This window comes from Scyliorhinus canicula, chromosome 16 (assembly GCF_902713615.1).
Source record: "Scyliorhinus canicula chromosome 16, sScyCan1.1, whole genome shotgun sequence".
NCBI lineage: Eukaryota > Metazoa > Chordata > Chondrichthyes > Carcharhiniformes > Scyliorhinidae > Scyliorhinus > Scyliorhinus canicula.
Genome location: NC_052161.1, coordinates 55,670,635 through 55,691,921, shown reverse-complemented (window position 1 = coordinate 55,691,921; position 21,287 = coordinate 55,670,635). Strand labels below are relative to the sequence as shown.

At 46.5% G+C, this 21,287-nt stretch overlaps 1 protein-coding gene across 1 annotated transcript in view; it reads right to left on the bottom strand.

Annotated features, from left to right (window-relative positions):
- Positions 1–20,939, bottom strand: part of pde6c (phosphodiesterase 6C, cGMP-specific, cone, alpha prime) — a 65,613-nt gene extending 44,674 nt beyond the window's left edge. The window contains exons 1-7 of the mRNA XM_038773848.1: positions 20,463–20,939; positions 8,255–8,407; positions 8,073–8,162; positions 2,902–3,042; positions 2,696–2,770; positions 2,525–2,589; positions 2,365–2,431 (exon numbers count right to left, since the gene is read on the bottom strand). Of these exons, the coding sequence (XP_038629776.1) occupies positions 2,365–2,431; positions 2,525–2,589; positions 2,696–2,770; positions 2,902–3,042; positions 8,073–8,162; positions 8,255–8,407; positions 20,463–20,939 (1,068 nt within the window). The remainder of the gene's footprint in view (positions 1–2,364; positions 2,432–2,524; positions 2,590–2,695; positions 2,771–2,901; positions 3,043–8,072; positions 8,163–8,254; positions 8,408–20,462) is intronic.
- Between the last annotated feature and the right edge of the window lie 348 nt (positions 20,940–21,287).

Genomic DNA, 21,287 nt, shown 5'->3' with positions numbered 1-21,287 from the left:
GCAAACCCTGGTCAAGATGACAGCCGGCCTCCAAGACTGGCAGCGCCAGGTGGCGGGAGGGCCTCCACGGTCAGCACCGCTTGCACTCCTGTCCCATGGAGGAGCTCGGGAGTCACCAGACAACCCGAGGGAGGAGGAGGTGTAGGGGCCGGTGACCCCACATATGAGGCGCCAGAACACCGCAGCATCTCGGTCTCTCACCTCCTGACCTTTGTGAATGACATGGACAGAGGGAAGAACAGGGCAGCATCATGCCACCAGGGACACCTGAACAGCAGCTGAGCCCACCCAGGCCCCATCGCCCCAGAAGATGGATCCAGGTCACAGTGTGGGAGTCACAGCAGGCTGCCTCCACTCCTAATATACTGCCTGGGAATCCACTTAAGCGTAATATTGGAGCCTGTAAAGCCAGAAAGCCACTGGTTGCCATTGAACATTAGGGGGAAGGAAGGGGTGCGGGGTGCTGGGTTTACCATTTTATTGTTAAGTTTTACCAGGAATGCACAAATGGATGTACTGGATTTAATATTGAGGGGGTTGTTGTTTCTGGGGGATTGTTATCGTGTTTGTTGTTGTTTTTCTTTTGTTGTTTATTTGATGAAGATGTTGAAAATGTGGAGTATAAAAAGATTTTTTAAAAAGCAGAGACTCAAGTTCATAGTTCAAAGGCACCAATTTTTTTCTAAAATCTGTGGCAATAGGCTAATAAGTGCAAAAATCAGCATGGATTCCTAATCTTAATTCGTATCCAATAATTTCTGCTATGGGCATGTGCTTTGTAGAATAGACTATGGACATTCATTGAGCTGGTACAAACATGAAAAGTGTTACTTAGATTTCATAGAATAGAATTTAGAGTGCAGAAGGAGACCATTCGGCCCATCGAGTCTGCACTGGCCCTTGGAAAGAGCATCCCACCCAAGCCCACACCTCCACCCTATCCCCATAACCCAGTAACCCCACCTAACCTTTTTGGACACTAAGGGCAATTTAGCATGGCCAATCCACCTAACCTGCACATCTTTGGGCTGTGGGAGGAAACCGGAGCACCATGAGGAAACCGACGCAGACAGTAGGAGAACGTGCAAACTCCGCAGAGACAGTGACCCAAGTTGGGAATCAAACCTGGGACCCTAGAGCTGTGAAGCAACTATGCTAACCACTGTGCTATCAGTCCGCCCCATCAGGGGTTGGATGGTTCTCTTAGAACTATAACTGAGCAACCAATAGGAAAAGCAAGATAGGATTGGCTGGAAATAAAGAGTAATTTTAACCTACCTAGATCATGTCAAACATCAGTTTTACACCCCACCTGATTTTGTTCTCCATTAACTTCAATCAAAATTAAAATTGCACAGGATGAAAGCTGGCTTTGAACCAAATCCATTCAGTTAGGGCCGATGAGGTTATGATTATCCCCATTAGTCTCTGCTGTGGAATGATGAATGTTATAGGGCAAAGCCCTAGCAAAAGCGAAATAGAAATAATGAATGAGAAAAACTTTTTCAAACGTATGGGAAATTTACTTACTGACTCACTGACAGTTAATCTTTTTATAAGCAATTGGAGCTGTCAATCAAACTGTGAAATTACAGGACCCCCACTGTGATAGTGATAGGTTGTAGAGCATCATGCAGCCCAAATCTATAATGATTGATGTCAGGATTTTGTCAACAGACAGCTAGTGAAATTTCAAGCAGAGTCACAGAAAGTTTTTTCTCAAAATATTTAAAGGACATGGGGATTTAAATGACTTGACAACTTAACTGTTCCGCTGAGCTTATCCACTTGTTATGCACATTCATGTCTAATCTTAATAATGTCAAAAAGCACCTTACCTCCCCAAAAGGGTACCTTACATCTCCAAAAGGATACCTTACCTCTCAAAGTAACTCTGGTAGCTTTAGACGTTTTCCTCTAAGGTCCATGAGTTGTGTTTTGGACATCCCAATGACAGAAATTGCATCAGTTTGAAGGCAGCTGCAAACCATGAATCCCATTGATATGCAAACAAAAACCCAAACTGCAGCACTGCCACCACCCCACCCCCTCCCCCAACCCCTGGGAAAAATGGTGGATGCCAAGGTCAAAGGAGGGACTTTTGGAACTGGGGCTCTGGCACCATTGTTACTAAGGTGGAAAAGCCTTTCAACTTTGCAAAAATTCAGACCTGAGCTTTTTTATCATACTACACTGATTAAAGTTATCTTAACGAACAATGAAAACCTCTTTTACATAATGAGCTGAATATTGATTGTGAATGCCAATGGCTACTATGGTTAGTATTAACCCATGGAGTAGTAATAGAAAAGGAAAACAATTAATATCAACCAAGTTAATTATTGCCATTATAAATCGACTTACAAAGCCATTTTCTGCCACATAGGTTGGGAGCCCACTCACAAGGGACCAATGATCCACAGGAGGTGACCTTCAAGTACAAAATGAATTGAAGTTATGATTTGTTGACGTCCTGCATAATAAAATATGCTTTACCAGATTGTAAAAAGCTGGTAATACTTACAGGATTACTTTGATTTCCTCTTTCCCAACCAACAAATAGTCAATGATCTTATAAAAGTTGATTTCCTGCTCAGTTTCAAAGACAATTGTTTGTTAGTGGTAAAATAAAATGCACACAATGTGTTTCAGAGATTGAATGTGAACTGATGCTGAAATTTGTTTATAGACTTACTCTGCCATCTGGTGTCTTTGGGCCTTTGTAAGCAGGGATTTCACCCATCTGGATTGGCCATTCGTCAAAGAACTCCTACGGGAGCATTCCGTTAGATTTTATTCATGTAATCAAACAAAGTGTAATCAAGCATTTTAATTGTGGAAGACAGTTTTCAAAATAAATTGAAAGAAAGAAGCAGCATTGTAACTGACAGGTTTATCTACCTTCTGCTTGGTCATGTCCAGGAGAGCAACTGAATATCTTTCGACATTCAAATAGGTTCGAACTGTGTACAGAGCTTTGTGAAACTGCCGTTCGATGTCTGTAAGCTCTTCAAATACCTTGTTGGCAGACCACAACAGGATCTATAAGCAAAGATAAATTTACAGAAACCAGGGAAAAGTGTATGTTTTAATGTTCTTTGAATTCTTTCATGGGCAAGACCAGCATTTGTTGCCCATCCCCAATTGATGGCTGAGAAGGTGGTGGTGAGCTGCAGTGGGTATGTGCCCTCACAGTGCTGCAGGGATGGGTTCAAGCTATATAAACAGACTGATGTATCAGTATACAACCTGGACAACTCTTTACATTGAGATTGTCTTTTGTGAATAAAGCATAATCATATGGATACTGAAAGAAGCAAGACGTGGAAACATGGGGACAGGACCATTCAGACCCACGACACTCTTCTGACATTCAATTGGTTGGTGGCTTATCTGCACCTCAACTCCATTTATCTACCTTTGATCCATAACCATTAAACCTGACCCAACAAAAGTCTAGCAAACTTAGTTTTGTGAATGTCAATTGGTCCATTATAAAAGGAACAATCTTATCTTCTATTGAACAATTCTGGTCTGGTTGTATATTCTCCATGAAATTTGGTAAGTTTTAGGATAGTTTTTTTTTTACCATATTCTCCATGTATCTGAGTATCCAGACTTTACATCACTCAGAGAGTATGATGTGGTAGAAAGAGTCTAATCCGATGAACCTAGAAAGGGAACTCACAATCACCTGATATTTCTCCACTTCTGGATGTAGCCTATTCATGTTGATATGTATCAAAAATTTAACCTACATGATTGTCCTGGAGATATCCTGTATTCTGTCATAACTCCAATTTTATGATGAACAATGGGCTAGCTCGTTGCATTTGGTATTTGATGCAACAAGTGTGGTATTAAGATTTTGCATGGTGCAAGAGGTGACCTTGAATCTATTCAGTTGAAGGTATAAGAAGCATCCATCCCAACTATTCATTCATAATGATAGCTGGATGCTGCTGTGTACGCAAACTCTAGCCTGGATGCATTCCTTTGAGACTGCCCTGAGATTCTCTTCTTTCTTCAATGATAAAGTCTAAATGCAGGTATGGTGAATGTAACATGATAATTCACACTATATCTTTGTAAGCGCAGTAGCGTTATCCGACCACTAGGGGGAGTAGGTCTGGGAATGCTCAGGAGCTTGTACAGGGCTCCACCCTTGGCTCCGCCCATGACTCCTCCCCCTAGTGCTGCTGTATAAATACCCTTGTCCAGAGTCAGCCTGCAGTTCACTGAGAGTTCATCAACGGATAGCAGGCTGGCTCTGTAGTAAGTAGATTAAAGCCTATATTCATATCGGAAACATGTGTCTGGTGAATTGATGGTTCCATCAGCAGGCTAAGTTAAAATGTATGTAAGTGTGGTGATTGATCCTTTTCTACTGTGTTGCCATGAAAGGGACAATCACCGCAATAAGCTAGGTGTTTGAATAGCTTTCCTGTACAGTTCATAACTTCATTAGTTCAAGAGCAAAACTTCCTTAAGGCTATTTAAAAATAAGAAACCATGATGTTGAGTGGAAAGGTGAAAGCATTCATTTAGAGAAAGGGTTTCATTCTACACTGACCTGTCACTGAACACCTGGAGGTTGGGTTAACTTCACGCCAACAAGTCTCTTTCCGAAGCCTCTGAATGACCTGAATTAAGCAGATGAGTAAACCTAATGTAATGTGACTCTTGGATATTTGGATTATCAAAGTAACCAGTATTTTGAGCTGTCCTGTGTGATTCTTTCCAAGGTAGACTTGTCAACAGCTAATGAGGAAACTCTGAGATTTGGCATAAAGATATTGGGCTGGATTCTCTGATTCTGAGACTAAATGCTGACGCCAGCGTGGGAATGGTGGCCTTTGACGACCGAACAAATGGCGCAAAACAGCCACCGATCCCCCGTCTGGTGGGGGGCTAGTCTAGCTGCCGCTACGGTCAGAGAATTTCCGGGTCCATGGTTGCGCATGCATTCGGTCTGCCAAATAGTGCCCCCCTTTTGCCAGGCTCGCCACCCTCGGACCACCATCCACCAGTGCCCCCTGCCAAAGCCCTCCCTGCCTGTGGATTGTGTGCGCCGTACTCTAGGAGTACGCCATTTCGGAGGGAGCAGAGCATCACAAAAGCGGCACCACCCCCCAATTTCAGCGCCAACGGGGATTCGGAGACTGAAGAATCCCTCCCATTACCTGGAGACTGAGTATAAGAATGTGCACTCATATATCCAGCTCGCATGTCTATGAACAGTTACAATTGAAAGTGCACCTCCGACTGGTGGAATCTCTATTCAATGTATGGACTGGAATTGTTCCATTTTTCTGCAGTGTTACAGCAGGTGGGAAAAGTGGCGTGCCAGCAGCTTTCTCCGCCGTATTGTTGCTGGATAGTAAAGAAACTCTAAGGGGCAGGTCCCACGATGTCACGCTCACGGGGTGGGCTCAGATTGAACCTGCACCACCAGCAACTTCGTTCTTCAAAGATCGGGGAGCCATTTTTAAATGCTGCCCCAATAGAAAGAGGTAAAAACTGCGCCCCCCAGCACCATGCAACATGCCACCCTGTGGCAGAGACCAGTGCACAGGCAGTGCCAGATGGAAGTACCCAGGTACTGCCCGATCATGACCCTCTCCCTCCTGAGATTCCTGTGCTCCTTTGGCAGGTTTTGCCCACCATGTGCCTGCCGGGGGACCTGTCGTAATTCATGTTGGCTTCCCCGTGGAAGCATCAATTTGATAATGTAATAGCTGGGGGTGGTCATCGAGCATAGAGGCCTCTCACAGGATTTTCCATTCCCATCAATGATCGCGCCCAACAGAAACGGTAGCAGGGATCCCCCCCCCCCCCCCCCCCCCCACACACACACACACACACACACACACAATGGTGTGTATTTATGCTGTGGACAGGTGAATAGTGACAAACTGTCATCCATTTTCTGCTGAGCTGTGCTGTCCACCATGTCACTTACAAGGAGCTCTTGGTACCCACTAATCCCCCTCGGGCTTATTAATTGTGTAAAGAATGGTGACCACTTTCCTTGGGATGGATGAGTAGATGACACAGCTGCCAACATAAGATCTAACCACATCCACCCACTTTGGCAGATTTGGTAACTTGATGCCCAAACTGGGAATTCTGCAGTGGGGTGAAGCACTGTGAACGACTGACCGACCTGTTTGAGGAATAAACCCAACATTGAGAATTTGGCACTCCTGCCACTCAATGCCAAACAACCTTGCAAGATGGCACCCTTGGGTAATGTGGTCCTAGTTGAACATCTTACCAGTGCGCTATGCTGAACTTAAATTTTGGCAGTCCCGTTACACGATTAATGGTCCCTAAAGCTGGCTTTGCAAAGCTGCATTAAACTCTAGGCTTACTTAAAAGGGGTGTATCCCTGCCGTCTGCACTCCATATTAAATATAATTCTGTGCTGATTAGTTGCTTGATTTGACACTTGCAAATACAGAAGATTTTCCTGTCTATCAAACAAGCTCCACCCAAATAAAAATTGCACCATAGTAAGACTCTGCTTCCTATTCTTGCTATTAAGGCTAGTTGTGCTGACATCTACATACATTTCTGCAGCACTGTGAGGGCACATACCCACTGCAGCTCACCAATACCTTCTCAACCATCAATTGGGGATAGGCAACAAATGCTGGTCTTGCCCATGAAAGAATTCAAAGAACATTGTGGAGGTGTCTAACCATTAGGTTAAGCAGATGTGGCACTGGATCTGAGGGACTTTGAAGCCAGTGATAGTTTTATCGTTTCCAAGGCTGTGTTTACACGACAATATTTTTAAAATTTAGAGTACCCAATTACTTTTTTCAACTAAGGGGAAATTTAGCGTGGCCAATTCACCTATCCTGCACATCTTTTTGAGATTGTGGGGATGAGACCCACGCAGACATGGGGAGAATGTGCAAACTCCACATGGACAGTGACCAAGGGCCTGGATTGAACCCGGGCCCTCGGCGCTGTGAGGCAGCAGAGCTAACCACTGCACCACCGTGCCACCCGTGTGTACGCTACAGTAGCATTAACATGAAATGGAACGAGCACTCAGCCTAACTCTTACTTTGTTCCCGAGTCAGGTTGGACTCGTATTCTCGGTTTATACTATAATTTTATCATTGCGGTGTAAATGTTGCTTTTGTCTGATGTCCAGAAAGCTAGATCCAAGTGCTGAGTCAGTAAATGTGGAATGATGTTCATGTCTGACTATAACACTCCAACACTTGTCTGTCAGTGAAAGGTGGAATTTATGCAGCTGATCTGGGATAGAGGATCCTTCATGTCTGATTCCGAGTTGGTTGCTCCCTGTACAATAATAAGGGTAAGGCTCACAATGTATAGCACCAAACAACTCCAGTTCCAGTTGTGGCAGGAGCAGACTTGTTTGTGAGGAGTTTTACTTTTGACAAAAAAAACATAAAAGAGAGCACGCTCTACAACACGTAGCAAGCGAATGGTTTATGCCTGTACTCCTCCTGGCCCCACACAAATAAAAGATAAAAGGATTTGGGGATTTTATTTACAGAGCGGACACCAGCAGTGCCTTTAAGGACCATTGGTTAGGTTGCTCACCACAGGGAACAAATGAACAAAGAGGCCATTGAACATTGAAAGTGACCATGCTCATTTCATTAGTATGTTCAGTGATTTGATAGGGGACAGTTTTGTAAACTTGTATTGAAACTCAAGTGAGGAACCCTCATGTAATTCTTGACCAATATCAATGGAGAGCAGTTGATCCCTGAGAATGATTACATGATCAGTTTAAAATGAAAATCACTTATTGTCACAAGTAGGCTTCAAATGAAGTTACTGCGAAAAGCCCCTAGTCGCCACATTCCGGCACCTGTTCAGGGAGGCTGGTAGGGGAATTGAACCCGCGTTGCTGGCCTGCCTTGGTCTGCTTTAAAAGCCAGCTATTTAGCCCACTGTGCTAAACCAGCCCTAGTTTAGAGCAAAGTTTTGGTCTACTCTGACCTGGACCACTACCCCCACCACTGGTGTAGAGAAAGAGTCAAGTCTTAAAATAATTTATTTGAACCCAACACAAATATTACCTGGGACCGTCGGAATTCCACATTGTAGAGGTAATTGATACGAGAGTATTTCAGGGATAAAGATCCAAAATTAAGATATTTTGTAAAAATCTAGAAATATAAAATAAATAAATAGATTATCACTCAATAGATTTGATTTTCTTCAAACTTCACAAAAATTTCAGACAGTTATCTCTAGTTACCTCTTGGTCTTCTTTTGTGAAGTTTGGTTCGCCAATTTTGTTAATCGCCATCAAGACTGCTAATACCTCCTTCCCCTGCAGCACTGGGGCTGTGAGCATGTTCAAAGTCGTGTAGCCAGTCTGTTTATCGACAAATTCAGAAAAATGGGCATCCTGGGACAGAATCACAGAGTCACATTTCTGTTTGTCTCCAACACACGCTATAGGCCATTTTTTTGTGAAAATCTTTCTATTGACTTTTCTCATATTTATATAGTTGTTGCTTATATACATAACCTGCTCATTTGGGTTCTGGTCAGGTGCACTCTGTGCACCACTTTGAGCTGCATTAGGCTTAGCCTTGAGCAGGAGGAGGTGGAGTTCACCCTGCTCAGTGCTTCGTTCCAGAATCCCCATCCTACCTCTGTCCCCAGTTCATCCTCCCATTTTTGTCTGGTCCCGTCCAGTGGTGTTCGAGCTCTGTCTGGTAGCTGTCCGTATATTTTCCCACATAGCCCCCCTTCTCGCTGCTTGTGCCTATCAGGTCCTCTAGTATTGTGCTTTCATGGGCACCGGGGTACCCTACTGTCCCTTTGTGGAGGAAGTGCTTTATTTGGAGATGTCTCAATTCCTGTCCTTTTGCTAGTTTCCACTTCCTCGTCAGTTCCTCCAGTGTCGCCAGTCTGTGCCCTACATAGAAGTCCCCGACCATCAGTGTGCCCCGTCCCGCCTCCATCTTTTGAAGGTGGTATCTAGCATGGCTGGGGGTAATCTGTGATTGCCACAGATGGGAGCCATGGGTTATCCCGAAGTGCTGTCTTAACTGGGTCCATGTTCTCAGCATTGCTGCTACCACTGGGCTCGTTTTGTACCTGTTGAGGGGGATGGGAGTGCTGCTGTAGCCAGGGCCATGAGGGTTGTTCCTTTACAGGATGCCTCCTCCATTTGTACCCAATCTGTGTCGGGTTCTTGTACCCATCCCTCACTTTTTCTGCCGTTGTTGCCCAGTGGTAGTATTGTAGGTTCGGTAGAGCCAGGCCCCCTGTGGTGAATGTGATTCACACCGGATTATAACCTGTATATACATGTGTCTATATTGTAAGTACAGTTGCACTATCTGACCTCCAGGGGGAGTAGCTCTGGGAATGCTTGAGAGTTGTACGGGGCTTCTCCCTTGGCTCCGCTCAGGACTCCTCCCCCGGGAGCTGCTGTATAAAGATCAGTGCCACAGGGTCAGCCGGTCAGTTCACCGAAAGTTCACCGGCTAACAGGCTGGCTCTGTTGTAAGTATATTAAACCTGCTATTCTAATCCTACAAGCACGTGTCCGTAGAATTGTTGGTTCCAACAATTTAATATACTTAGGAAACAGTCGAAGAAATCATGGAAGCAGCCCTCAAGCCCGGACGCCTAGAACTCGACCCACAGGATGCAGAGGCTAAGGAAATTTTTTCCCACTGGCTAAGATGTTTTAAAGCCTACCTGGCAGAAGCCAGCACCCCAGGAACAACTGAGGAACAAAAACTCATCCTACTGCACGCTAGGGTAAGCCACAGAATCTCCACACAGCTGAATCCGGCCGGTTCTTACACCGCAGCGCTGGCGATATTGGACAAAATGTACGTTAGGCCCATTAACGAGGTTTATGCACGCCACGTGTTTACAACTCGCCGTCAGCGGCCTACAGAAACGCTTGCCGAATTTGTAAGCGAATTGAACAACCTTTCTAATGAATGTAATTATCAAGCCATTACCACGGCTGAGCATAGGGAGCTTGCTGTGCGGGACGTTTTCGTAGCGGGCCTTAGATCTAACTATGTGCTCCAAAGACTGCTAGAAATGAAATGAAAATGAAAATGAAATGAAATGAAAATCGCTTATTGTCACGAGTAGGCTTCAATGAAGTTACTGTGAAAAGCCCCTAGTCGCCACATTCTGGCGCCTGTCCGGGGAGGCTGGTACGGGAATCGAACCGTGCTGCTGGCCTGCTTGGTCTGCTTTAAAAGCCAGCGATTTAGCCTTGTGAGCTAAACCAGCCCCTAAACCAGAAAAGGGGGCCCAGGACTTAGACACTACTGTGGAGGCTGCTACCACTATGGAAGTTTCCTTCCGCAGCCTCACGTCGTTTCCCGCGGACCCCGCGACCCCATCGTGGACCCCCGACCAACAGTCCCCCCAGGCCTGTGCCGCACGGCCCCCCAGCTACCGCGCTGCCAAAGCCAGTTACTCTGCTGCCCCAGCCAGCTACTCAGCTGCTCCAACCAGCTACTCCGCTGCCCCAGCCTGCCATTTCTGTGGCCAAAGCCAGCACCCGCGGCAGCACTGCCCAGCCCGATCCGCGACCTGCAGCAGCTGCGGGAAGAAAGGCCACTATGCCAGAGTGTGCCTCATGAAAAGGGCCCAGTTTTTAACTCCCCTGCAGAGAGAACAAATCGCTCCCAACACCAGCGGGCCCGCGGGGCCCAAAACGCTGCGGCCTACACCCCGACTCCGCCCCTTCCCGCCATGTGCGATCCATGGGGGCTGCAATCTTGGCAAACCCCCACCATGCGGCCGGCCACGTGCGACTCATGGGGGCCGCCATCTTCCTCGCTGCTCACCACGTGCGATCCACAGGCCCCATCTGCATCGGCATGCTCAGAAAGCTCATCTGAAGAATACGACTTCCCCGGGCACTCATCACGCGGCCCGCAACTCAGCACAGCGATCCTGCATCAAGCTCGCCAGAACGTACCGGCATCTACTTGACCAGACGCCCACTCGGAAGACTACGACCTTCCCGGGCACTCACCACGCGGCCCGCAACTCAACGCGGTCACCCTGGATCAATCCCGCCCCAAGCACCTACGAAGTTTGATGGCGGAGGTCCAGATCAACGGGTACAGCACGCCATGCCTCTTTGACTCCGGGAGCACTGAGAGCTTTATACATCCAGAGCTGGTAAGACGCTGTTCGCTTTCTATTTTTCCGGTGAGCCAAACTATTGCCCTCGCTTCGGGCTCCCACTCAGTCCAAATCCAAGGACGCACTGTCGCTACGCTCACAATTTGAGGCGCTAGTTATTCTAAATTTAAACTTTACGTCCTGCCCGACCTCTGCGCGCCACTCTTATTAGGCCTGGATTTCCAGTGCAACCTCAAGAGCCTCACCCTCAGCTTCAGCGGGCCCCTGCCCCCACTCACTATCTGCAGCCTCGCCACGCTGCTCATCTCCCCCCTCCCCCCTCTATTCGCCAATCTCACTCTAGATCTCTAGATTGCAAGCCGGTGCTACTCGCAGCAGGCGATACAGCCTACAGGATAGGGTCTTTATCCGTTCGGAGATCCGACGGCTGCTCAGTGAGGGGATCATAGAGGCCAGTAATAGTCCCTGGAGAGCTCAGGTGGTGGTCGTCAAGACCGGGGAAATATTTTGCATGGTCGTCGACTATAGCCAGACCATAAATCGCTTTACGCTCCTAGACGCGTGTCCCCTCCCCAGAATTGCAGACATGGTTAATCAGATTGCCCAATATTGGCTATTTTCCACGGTGGATCTGAAGTCTGCATACCACCAGCTCCCAATCCGCCCGGAGGACCGCCACTACACGGCGTTCGAGGCCGATGGCCGCCTCTTCCACTTTCTCTGGGTTCCGTTCGGCGTCACCAACGGGGTTTCGGTGTTCCAACGGGCAATGGACCGAATGGTAGACCAGTACGGGCTGCGGGCCACGTTTCCGTATCTGGACAATGTTACCATCTGCGGCTATGACCAGCAGGACCACAACGCCAACCTCCACCGTTTTCTCCAAACGGCACAGAAATTAAATCTCACTTATAACAAGGAGAAATGCGTTTTCCGCACAAGCAGACTGGCCATCCTCGGCTACGTCGTGGAGAACGGAGTCCTGGGCCCAGACCCGGACCGCATGCGCCCCCTCTTAGAACTCCCCCTCCCTCATTGCCCCAAGGCCCTCAAACGGTGCTTGGGGTTCTTTTCATACTACGCCCAGTGGGTCCCTCAATATGCGGACAAAGCCCGCCCACTCTTTAAGGCCACACGATTTCCCCGGTCTGCTGAGGCACGCCAGGCCTTAAGCTGCATCAAGGAGGACATCGGCAAAGCAGCCATGCGGGCGGTGGATAAATCCACTCCCTTTCAGGTTGAGAGCGACGCCTCAGAGGTAGCTCTAGCAGCCACTTTAAATCAGGCAGGGAGGCCCGTTGCATTTCTCTCCCGTACCCTATCCGCTTCAGAACTCCGACACTCCTCAGTCGAGAAGGAAGCACAAGCCATCGTGGAGGCTGTTCGTCACTGGAGGCACTACCTCGCAGGTAGGAGGTTCACCCTCATCACCGACCAACGATCGGTTGCCTTTATGTTTGACAACTTGCAAAGGGGCAAAATAAAAAATGATAAAATCCTTCGGTGGAGGATCGAACTCTCCACCTATAGTTACGATATTAAATATCGACCGGGGAAGCTCAACGAGCCCTCGGATGCCCTATCCCACGGGACATGCGCCAGCGCGCAGATCAGCCGTCTGAAAGCCATCCACGTGGACCTCTGCCATCCAGGGGTCACCCGGCTCGCCCACTACATCAGAGCCCGAAACCTGCCTTTCTCCAACGAGGAGCTAAAAGCGGTCACCAGGGACTGCCCGATCTGTGCGGAGTGCAAACCGCACTTCTATAGACCAGACAGGGCCCACCTGGTCAAGGCTTCTAGGCCCTTTGAACGCCTTGCGATCGATTTCAAAGGGCCACTCCCCTCCACTAACAAGAACATCTATTTCCTCAATATCATCGACGAGTTCTCCCAATTCCCTTTTGCCATTCCATGCCCTGATATGACCTCCCACACAGTCATTAGGGCCCTGCATAGTGTCTTCACCCTGTTCGGTTTCCCCAGCTACGTGCACAGCGACCGGGGTTCGTCCTTTATGAGCGACGAGCTGCGTCAGTACCTGCTCGACAAGGGCATTGCCTTGAGCAGGACTACCAGCTACAACCCCAGGGGGAACGGACAGGTGGAGAGAGAGAACGCGACGGTCTGGAAGACCGTCCTGCTGACCCTCCGGTCTAGAAAACTCCAAGTCTCCCAATGGCAAGAAGACCTCCCAGGCACTCCACGCTATCAGATCCCTCCTCTGTACAGCTACAAATCAAACCCCTCACGAGCGACTCTTCATTTTTCCTAGGGGCACTACCACGGGAGTCTCACTTCCGGTGTGGTTGAGGACACCAGGCCTGGTCCTCCTGAGGAAGCACGTCAGGGGGCACAAAACTGACCCCCTTGTTGAAAAGGTGCGCCTGCTCCATTCCAACCCCCAGTATGCATTTGTGGAGTTCCCGGACGGTCGCCAGGACACAGTATCCCTTCGGGACCTGGCACCCACTGGATCCAGCCTCCCCCTACCCCCACTGAGGAACCCCTTACCCCATTCCCTATGCTGCCGCCCCCTAGCGCCCCCCGATCCCGCAAGCTCACCCCACCGGTTCCACGTGCCAGAACCAGCCCGCCCCCAGCGCCCCCAGTCTCCGGTCGAGCCAGAGGTGTATAAAGTTCGGACGAGACCCGCTCCAGAGTCTGCCATCGTACCCCAGCTCTCAACACCCACCCAGCCACTGCAAGAGGCTGCAACCCCGGTGCTCCGCAGATCGAAAAGAACAATTCGTCCACCGGACAGACTAACTCTGTGAGCTACCACCCCCGCTGGACTCGATTTTTTTCACAGGGGGTGAATGTAGTGAATGTGGTTCACACCGGATTATAACCTGTATATACATGTGTCTATATTGTAAGTGCAGTTGCACTATCTGACCTCCGGGGGGGAGTAGCTCTGGGAATGCTTGAGAGTTGTACTGGGCTTCTCCCTTGGCTCCGCCCAGGACTCCTCCCCCGGGAGCTGCTGTATAAAAATCAGTGCCACAAGGTCAGCCGGCCAGTTCGCCGAAAGTTCAACCGCGAACAGGCTGGCTCTGTTGTAAGTATATTAAAACCGCTATTCTAATCCTACAAGCACGTGTCCGTAGAATTGTTGGTTCCAACACCCCCTCTGACTTTCCCTCTTTGCAGTGTCGGTTTGGGAATTCTCGGGTTCTTCCCCCCCCCCCCCCAGATCAACGGGTACAACACACCATGCCTCTTTGACTCCAGGAGCACTGAAAGCTTTATACATCCAGAACTGGTAAAACGCAGTTCGCTTTCTATATTCCCGGTGAGCCAAACTATTGCCCTCGCTTCGGGCTCCCACTCTGTCCAATTCTCGGGTTCTTCCCCCCCCCCCCCCCCCCCCCCCCCCCCAACACACACACAAACGCCATGACTAGACTGTCTACGTTTTGGGAAAAGGCCTTGGGGTTGAAGATCGGGATGGATCTAAACAGGAAGAGGAACCTTGGCAGTACGTTAATCTTGATCGTCTGCACTCTTCCCGCCAGAGAGAGTGGGAGTGAGCCCCACCGTTGAAGGTCTTTTCTTACTTCCTCCACCAGGCTGGTCAGGTTCCACTTGTGGATCTGTGTCCAGTTATTGGCCATTTTATCAATAGTGGTGACCTCATAATTAGATGTCCAAATAAATTGATTTGTAGATGTTTACAGCACAGAAGGAGACCATTTGGAACATCGTGTCCATGCCGGACAACAAAGATCTGACTACGCTAATCCCATTTTCCAGCACTTGTCCCATAGCCCTGTTATGTCAGAACAAGGGAATAGCTAAATATCTAAACAGTTCTTAAATGTTACAAGATTTTTTGACTCCACCACCCTTTCAGGCAGTGAGTTAGACTCCCACCAACTACACCCTCTTAACCTTTTACCTTAAGTTTCTGTCCCCTGGTTGTTGACCCCTCTGTTAATGGAAAAGGTGCCTTCCCATTCATCTTATCTATGCCCTTCATCATATTATACACCTCTATCAGGTCCCCTCTCAATCTTGCTGATCCAAGGAAAACAGCCCGAGCTTATCCAATCTTTTCTCATAGCTCAGACCTTCCAAACCAGGCAGCATCCTGGTAAAACTCCTCTGGACCTTCTTCAGTGTAATCATATCCTTCCTATAATGTGGAGGCCAGAATTGTACACAATGTACATGTACTTAATTTAATTTTGATGCTAAAGGTTGGGAAAAGATTAGGTAAAAGATTTTTTAAAAATCAATTTAGAGTACCCAATGCATTTGTTTTCCAATTAAGGGGCAATTTAGCATGGCCAATCCACCTAATCTGCACATCTTTGTGTTGTGGAGGCGAAACCCATGCAAACAAGTGGAGAATGTGCAAGTTCCACACGGACAGTGACCCAGGGCCGGGATCGAACCTGGGACCACTGTGCCACCGTGCTGCCCAGATGAGGTAAAAGATGAGGAACATATCATCCATGATAGAATGGTGGTGCAGACTCAATTCTGCCCATATCTTCTGAACTTATGAAAACCAAGATGTTCTCTCCATTCATGATGTTTGAATGCACAGCCTTTATTTTTTCAAATTTTAGGAGGAAAATTGGGTATGTACTAAATCTAACAGCAATTTGTATTTTTAAAACTGTGATACATTAATTGTTGAACCGCACACTGCAAAATCTCTATTGCGGTCATCCACTTGCCGGTTAAATATGGGACAGGTCAGTCTATCAAAACCCGGAAGCGACCTGCTTTGCTGATAGGAATGGGTCAGAGAATCTGATAAAGCTGCACCTTCCTGAGTCCTGAACGAGACACATAGAAACTTCATTAAAAAAAGTTGCTGTTGATTGGATAAAAACATCTAGATCATCTCAAATAGGATTTCAACACCAAATCTCTTTTTGATTCTCTTTATACGCATCAATAAAAATTAGTCACATTTCCAGTCGGGGCGGCACAGTGGCACAGTGGTTAGCACTGCTACCTCACAACTCCAGGGACCCGGGTTCAATTCCGGCCTTGGGTGACTGAGTGGAGTTTGTATGTTCTCCCCATGTCTGCGTGGGTTTCCTCCGAGTGCTCCAGTTTCCTCCCACAGTTCAAAGATGTGCAGGTGAGGTAGATTGGCCATGCTAAAATTGCCCCTTTGTGTCCAAAAGTTTAGTAGGGGTTACTGAGTTACGGGGATATGGTATCTATGATTACAGAGCTCTGTAGCCGAAAGTCCAAAGATATCAAGGACACAGTAACAGATTTAGGATTTAATGGCCACTTATCAGTGTGACGTCATTTCAACAGCTAAAATTAAAGAAAAGCTTCTATTGTCCACTAAAGCTCAACTTGATACAAAACAGACATTTGCAGATAATTGAGAGTTTCCCATCGTAATTTTAACTTTTACCGATATTCTAAAGTGGATGATAGTCAATGGGCCATGCATTATACACCAAGATCAATTTTGCTTTCTACTGAAGTCAAATGAAAACACAATCAGGACATGGTATATTACTATCCAATACTGTTTGTTTCGCAACATTTCCAAGTGTTAAAATAACCAAGTTTTTTTCTCAGATATAACAATCCACGAGGCTTAGGAATAAAGACAGGCACAAAAGAATTAACAGAAGAAAGATTGAGGGGGAATCCTCCGTCCCGCCTGCCGGCCAATGGGGTTTCCCCACGTGGTCGGGATATCCGAGGGCGTGAGTGCACTGCCGGCGAAAGAGAGGGTCCCGCCGACTGAGAATCCAGCCCTACGTTTGTGAAAGGCAGATTCCCGCACAAATTCTGCTAGATGTCAGGAGGGTAGATCATTGGAAAATAGGTCATTCCCTTGCATTAGTAAACACCAAAATCAGCGATTGAATGCTTCAGGTATTAGTATGTTCCAATCTGAGATGTCACTTTGTACATTCTGACCATGTGAGAAATGCTAAATTGCAATGGTAAGGCAAGTCCTGAGAAATGCATAACTTTCTGATCCTTCTTGATCTTTCCCTCATAACCTTATGAGTTAAGAAGGATTACTCATCATTGTCTTGATTTAGCAGTAAGTGCAGTTATATACCATGTTTTGATGGTGTTTTCATTTGATTTCAGTGGAAATCAGAATTGAGCTTGGTGTGTAATGCATGGCCCATTTAGACTAATGGTGAAAGCTAAAATTACTATGGGAATTATGTAAAAGCTGGAACTATTGTTCCTGATGTAAAATTAAAAAGACCTGCTTGGTCCATACGTATAACAAATACTCCAATTATATCATGTTTGATTATTTATCTTGTCTTGCACATTTACACTAAAAATGAACCTACACGAAACATGCTTATACGATTATGTACATATACATAAAATCCTGAACATATGTTATTTATGTACATGCAGTTACACAACCTATTTGCGCATTAACCTGTGTACATATATTAGCAATGCAAACATATTATCCACAAAAATATACTACCCATATAGACAGCTGCTCATGCATAAACCTACACACATACCCTACTTTGTTAAGGTGTAGGAGCTCCAATGCACTTTTTCAGCTGGGCTTGACACAGAATTGGAATCAAATTCTACTATTGGAGACAAAATGTGCACCCAAAATGTACCAACTAAAAGAAATGCAGACAGCAGTATAATTCCATTAGATAAATGCATTCCAATAGAACTGAAAAGTGTTTGTTTTGTTATATCCTGTAGGGATGATTCACTACCCCGTAGAACGTGCAGAATAGAAGCTCCCCCGATAAGGGGGCCGGGGACCCTTAACAAGGTTCATGTGTCTTCGTATAGATAGAGTCGGCCAGTCAGGCACCGACTAGAGAGGCCCTGGAAGAGCTGTATTAGTTAATGTGTTAAATAGGTTTGTTTTTCTCCACAACTCGGTGTGGACTCTTTGTTGCCCCTCACAAAATCTCAATAATGATATTTTGGTTTTAACAATATGGGACAAACATTGACTGAATCACAACACAAAAGGCTCTGGCTGCTGTGCATGTTTTCAAGAATAGCGAAGGTTCAAATCTGAATTGCTGATTTAATGAAGGAAGCCTAGGATTAACAATAACATCAGTATTAAATCACAGTAGAACTGTACACTGATGCATATTACCAGTATATCAAATGAAACAAAAAGTGTCCAGAATATTATTATTTCTATGACTGGTAATCCACCTTCCACTCTCCATGAACCTTAGCTGTATAAACTCCGCTGTCCGGATCCTAACTTGCATCAAGTCCTATTCACTCATCACCGCCTGGCTCCCAGTCCAACAATACCTCAGATTTACAATTCTGAACATTATGTTGAAATCCCTCCATTGTTTTGCCCCTCCCTATGTATATTACCGCCTCCAACATGAGAACCCACCTACATCATTGTATTGCTCCAATTCTGGTCTCCTGGCATTCCCAATTTTCAGAGAACCACCATTGACATCTATGGCTTCAGCTACCTCTACCGCTCTCTCTCCTCCTTTAAGACGCTCCTTAAAACCTACTTCTTTGGCCAAGCAATTGCTTATCTGACTTATTATCTCTTTATATGGCTCAGTGTCAAATTGTGTTTGATAATGCCCCTTTGAAGTGCTTTGTAGTTCTATTGCATGAACAGTGCTGTATAAATGCAAGTTGTTGTATTTTCAACTACAGGGTAAATCAACAGAACAGCCAGAAAAGTATCATGTTACAGAAATGTTACAATATGTGAGCACTGACAGTGTCCTCCCGCCCGTTTTCTCACTGCCCCCACAACCTCTCTATCCTTGCTGGTAGAATTCTACCTCAGGGCCCGCTTCCTGTTCAACAAGTCAGCACCTTAAGAACCACAAACGGCCAATTTTTCAACTCATTGCTGAGAAATTAGCAACCTGAAGGTCTGGGGAGGGGGGTGTTGCTGTTAGGGAGCAGACAATTTACATAGAATTTACAGTGCAGAAGGAGGCCATTCGGCCCATCGAGTCTGCACCGGCTCCTGGAAAGAGTACCCTACCCAAGGTTAACACCTCCACCCTATCCCCATAACCCAGTAACCCCACCCAACACTAAGGGCAATTTTGGACACTAAGGGCAATTTATCATGGCCAATCCACCTAACCTGCACATCTTTGGACTGTGGGAGGAAACCGGAGCACCCGGAGGAAACCCACACACACACGGGGAGGATGTGCAGACTCCGCACAGTGACCCAAGCCGGAATCGAACCTGGGACCCTGGAGCTGTGAAGCAGTTGTGCTATCCACAATGTTACCGTGCTGCCCCAAATTCTGCAATAGATCAAAGTGACATTGGTATATGGATAGGAAGAGTGAATGGGAATGATAGGAGGGCAAGGTGGGGCCTTGCCTGAGGGGACAGGAAGCTTACGGGATGATGCAAAGAGGCAATGGGGATGAGGAGAGGAAGCATGGAAGAGTTGAAGGGAGGAAGATTTGAAAAATGCAAGAAGTGGGAAGGAGAAAGGAGTGAAAGAGAAGGGGAGAGCAAGACAGGAGACGGGAGGTGTGCGAATGGAGAAAGGGGAAAGAAAATTGGTGAAAGGAGGGAATTGTGAAGCAGGCAGAGGAGGTTAAGAGCAAAGGGATCAAAGAAAGGATGGGGTCAGACGACATGGTCAGGTCATTGGGTATGATGACAGTGAGATGCTGGCAATCTAAGATGGACATACGAGACAAAGGTGTTGAGAGAATGGGAACTGGGAATCTGATGTGAAAATAAGTGGTTATATACAAACCTTTTCACATTGTTTTCCACTCCCACTCTACACCTTAGACAAATCACCAACCCTCACCTAAACATTACCCCCAAGCCCTCTGCAACTCTAGCCGAATCCTTTCCCTCAACATCCACTCTAACCACCAAAATGAAAGAGATCAAGAAGCCAAATGACTACAGACACAGACAAAAAAAGAAGAAACAGAAATCAATGCAAGAAAACACCACACAGAAAGACAGACACAAAAGTAAAAAGCTCAAGGAAAGAATTAAATAAGGAGAAAAGGACACAGTTGATTAAAACATGAGTGGGAGGCACACAACACCCAACAGGAGGAGACACAGATGGATGAGCAAGACAGCAAACTACAAATTCTCGAGCAATGCCACAAGAGATGCATTAGATTGCTTTTTTATTTGTACTGTGCACTATCACACACTATGTGGCATTAGTGCGTGGATATAAATATAGGAAAGTTCAAACTTCCTCAACAATAATTCTTAGTTAATTGGTTCAAGAAAGCTATCATGTATAAATCAAACTGATCAGACAACACTTTGAATTGCATTAAAATGTAGCTACTAAATATTATAGAATGCATGCCAATTGTTCAATAGCATTGTACCTTTTTAACATTCGGAACATTCTGCATCTTTTTTGTACGTGCTGTCCATCCCACTACTCCCATATCCAATGGGAAAACTATCTCACCCTGTGGAGGCACAAGATTATTCTCGAAAGTGGAGTCTCTGGTCACATTAAAAAGTCTTGTGGCCAATTCTGCAGTGCCATTCCTCGACCTGAATGTGAACATGCTGCCTCTATCTGCATTGACCAGGGTGACAATCCTCTGCAGTACATTGTGCATCTGCTTTTCCACATTGGAGTCATCCTGCATCCCTTTGACCAGTTCAAACACAACGTCGGACTCCTCCAGCTTGCACAGGTCTTTGAATGAGATCCCGTCCTTTAACTCTGCCTTGGAGCCACTGAAGAATTTGCCAATTGTCTCTGGCCTGAGCTTCCTGTCAAAATACTCCTTGGCAAATTGTGGATTGTTCTCCAAATATTGCTCAACAGCTTCTCTGCTAATGTCTCCCATGTTTGCTGCTGTTTATCTTTTTAAATTTGCATCACTGAAGGTTGGGAGAGAAAGGGTGAAATCAGCAATGTCCCTTTGGCTGCTGCAGGACAATGTTAGCGCAAGGGACCAGGCATCCCAGTGTCATGGCAGTTCGGACCAGTTGCTTCCAAGGTTGGCAGCAGGCAATGATTAATGATTGCGAAAACTTCCAGACTGCTCCTAGCAATGACGTCAGGACTTTAAATCCTGATGAATGCATTAGGTGGTGAATCCTTATCTTCAATCCCGTTACTGAACCCGATTAATACTTCCAAAGATCACTGCTCCACGTGAGACTAGCATAATAAATTTAGACTTATTTTCGCA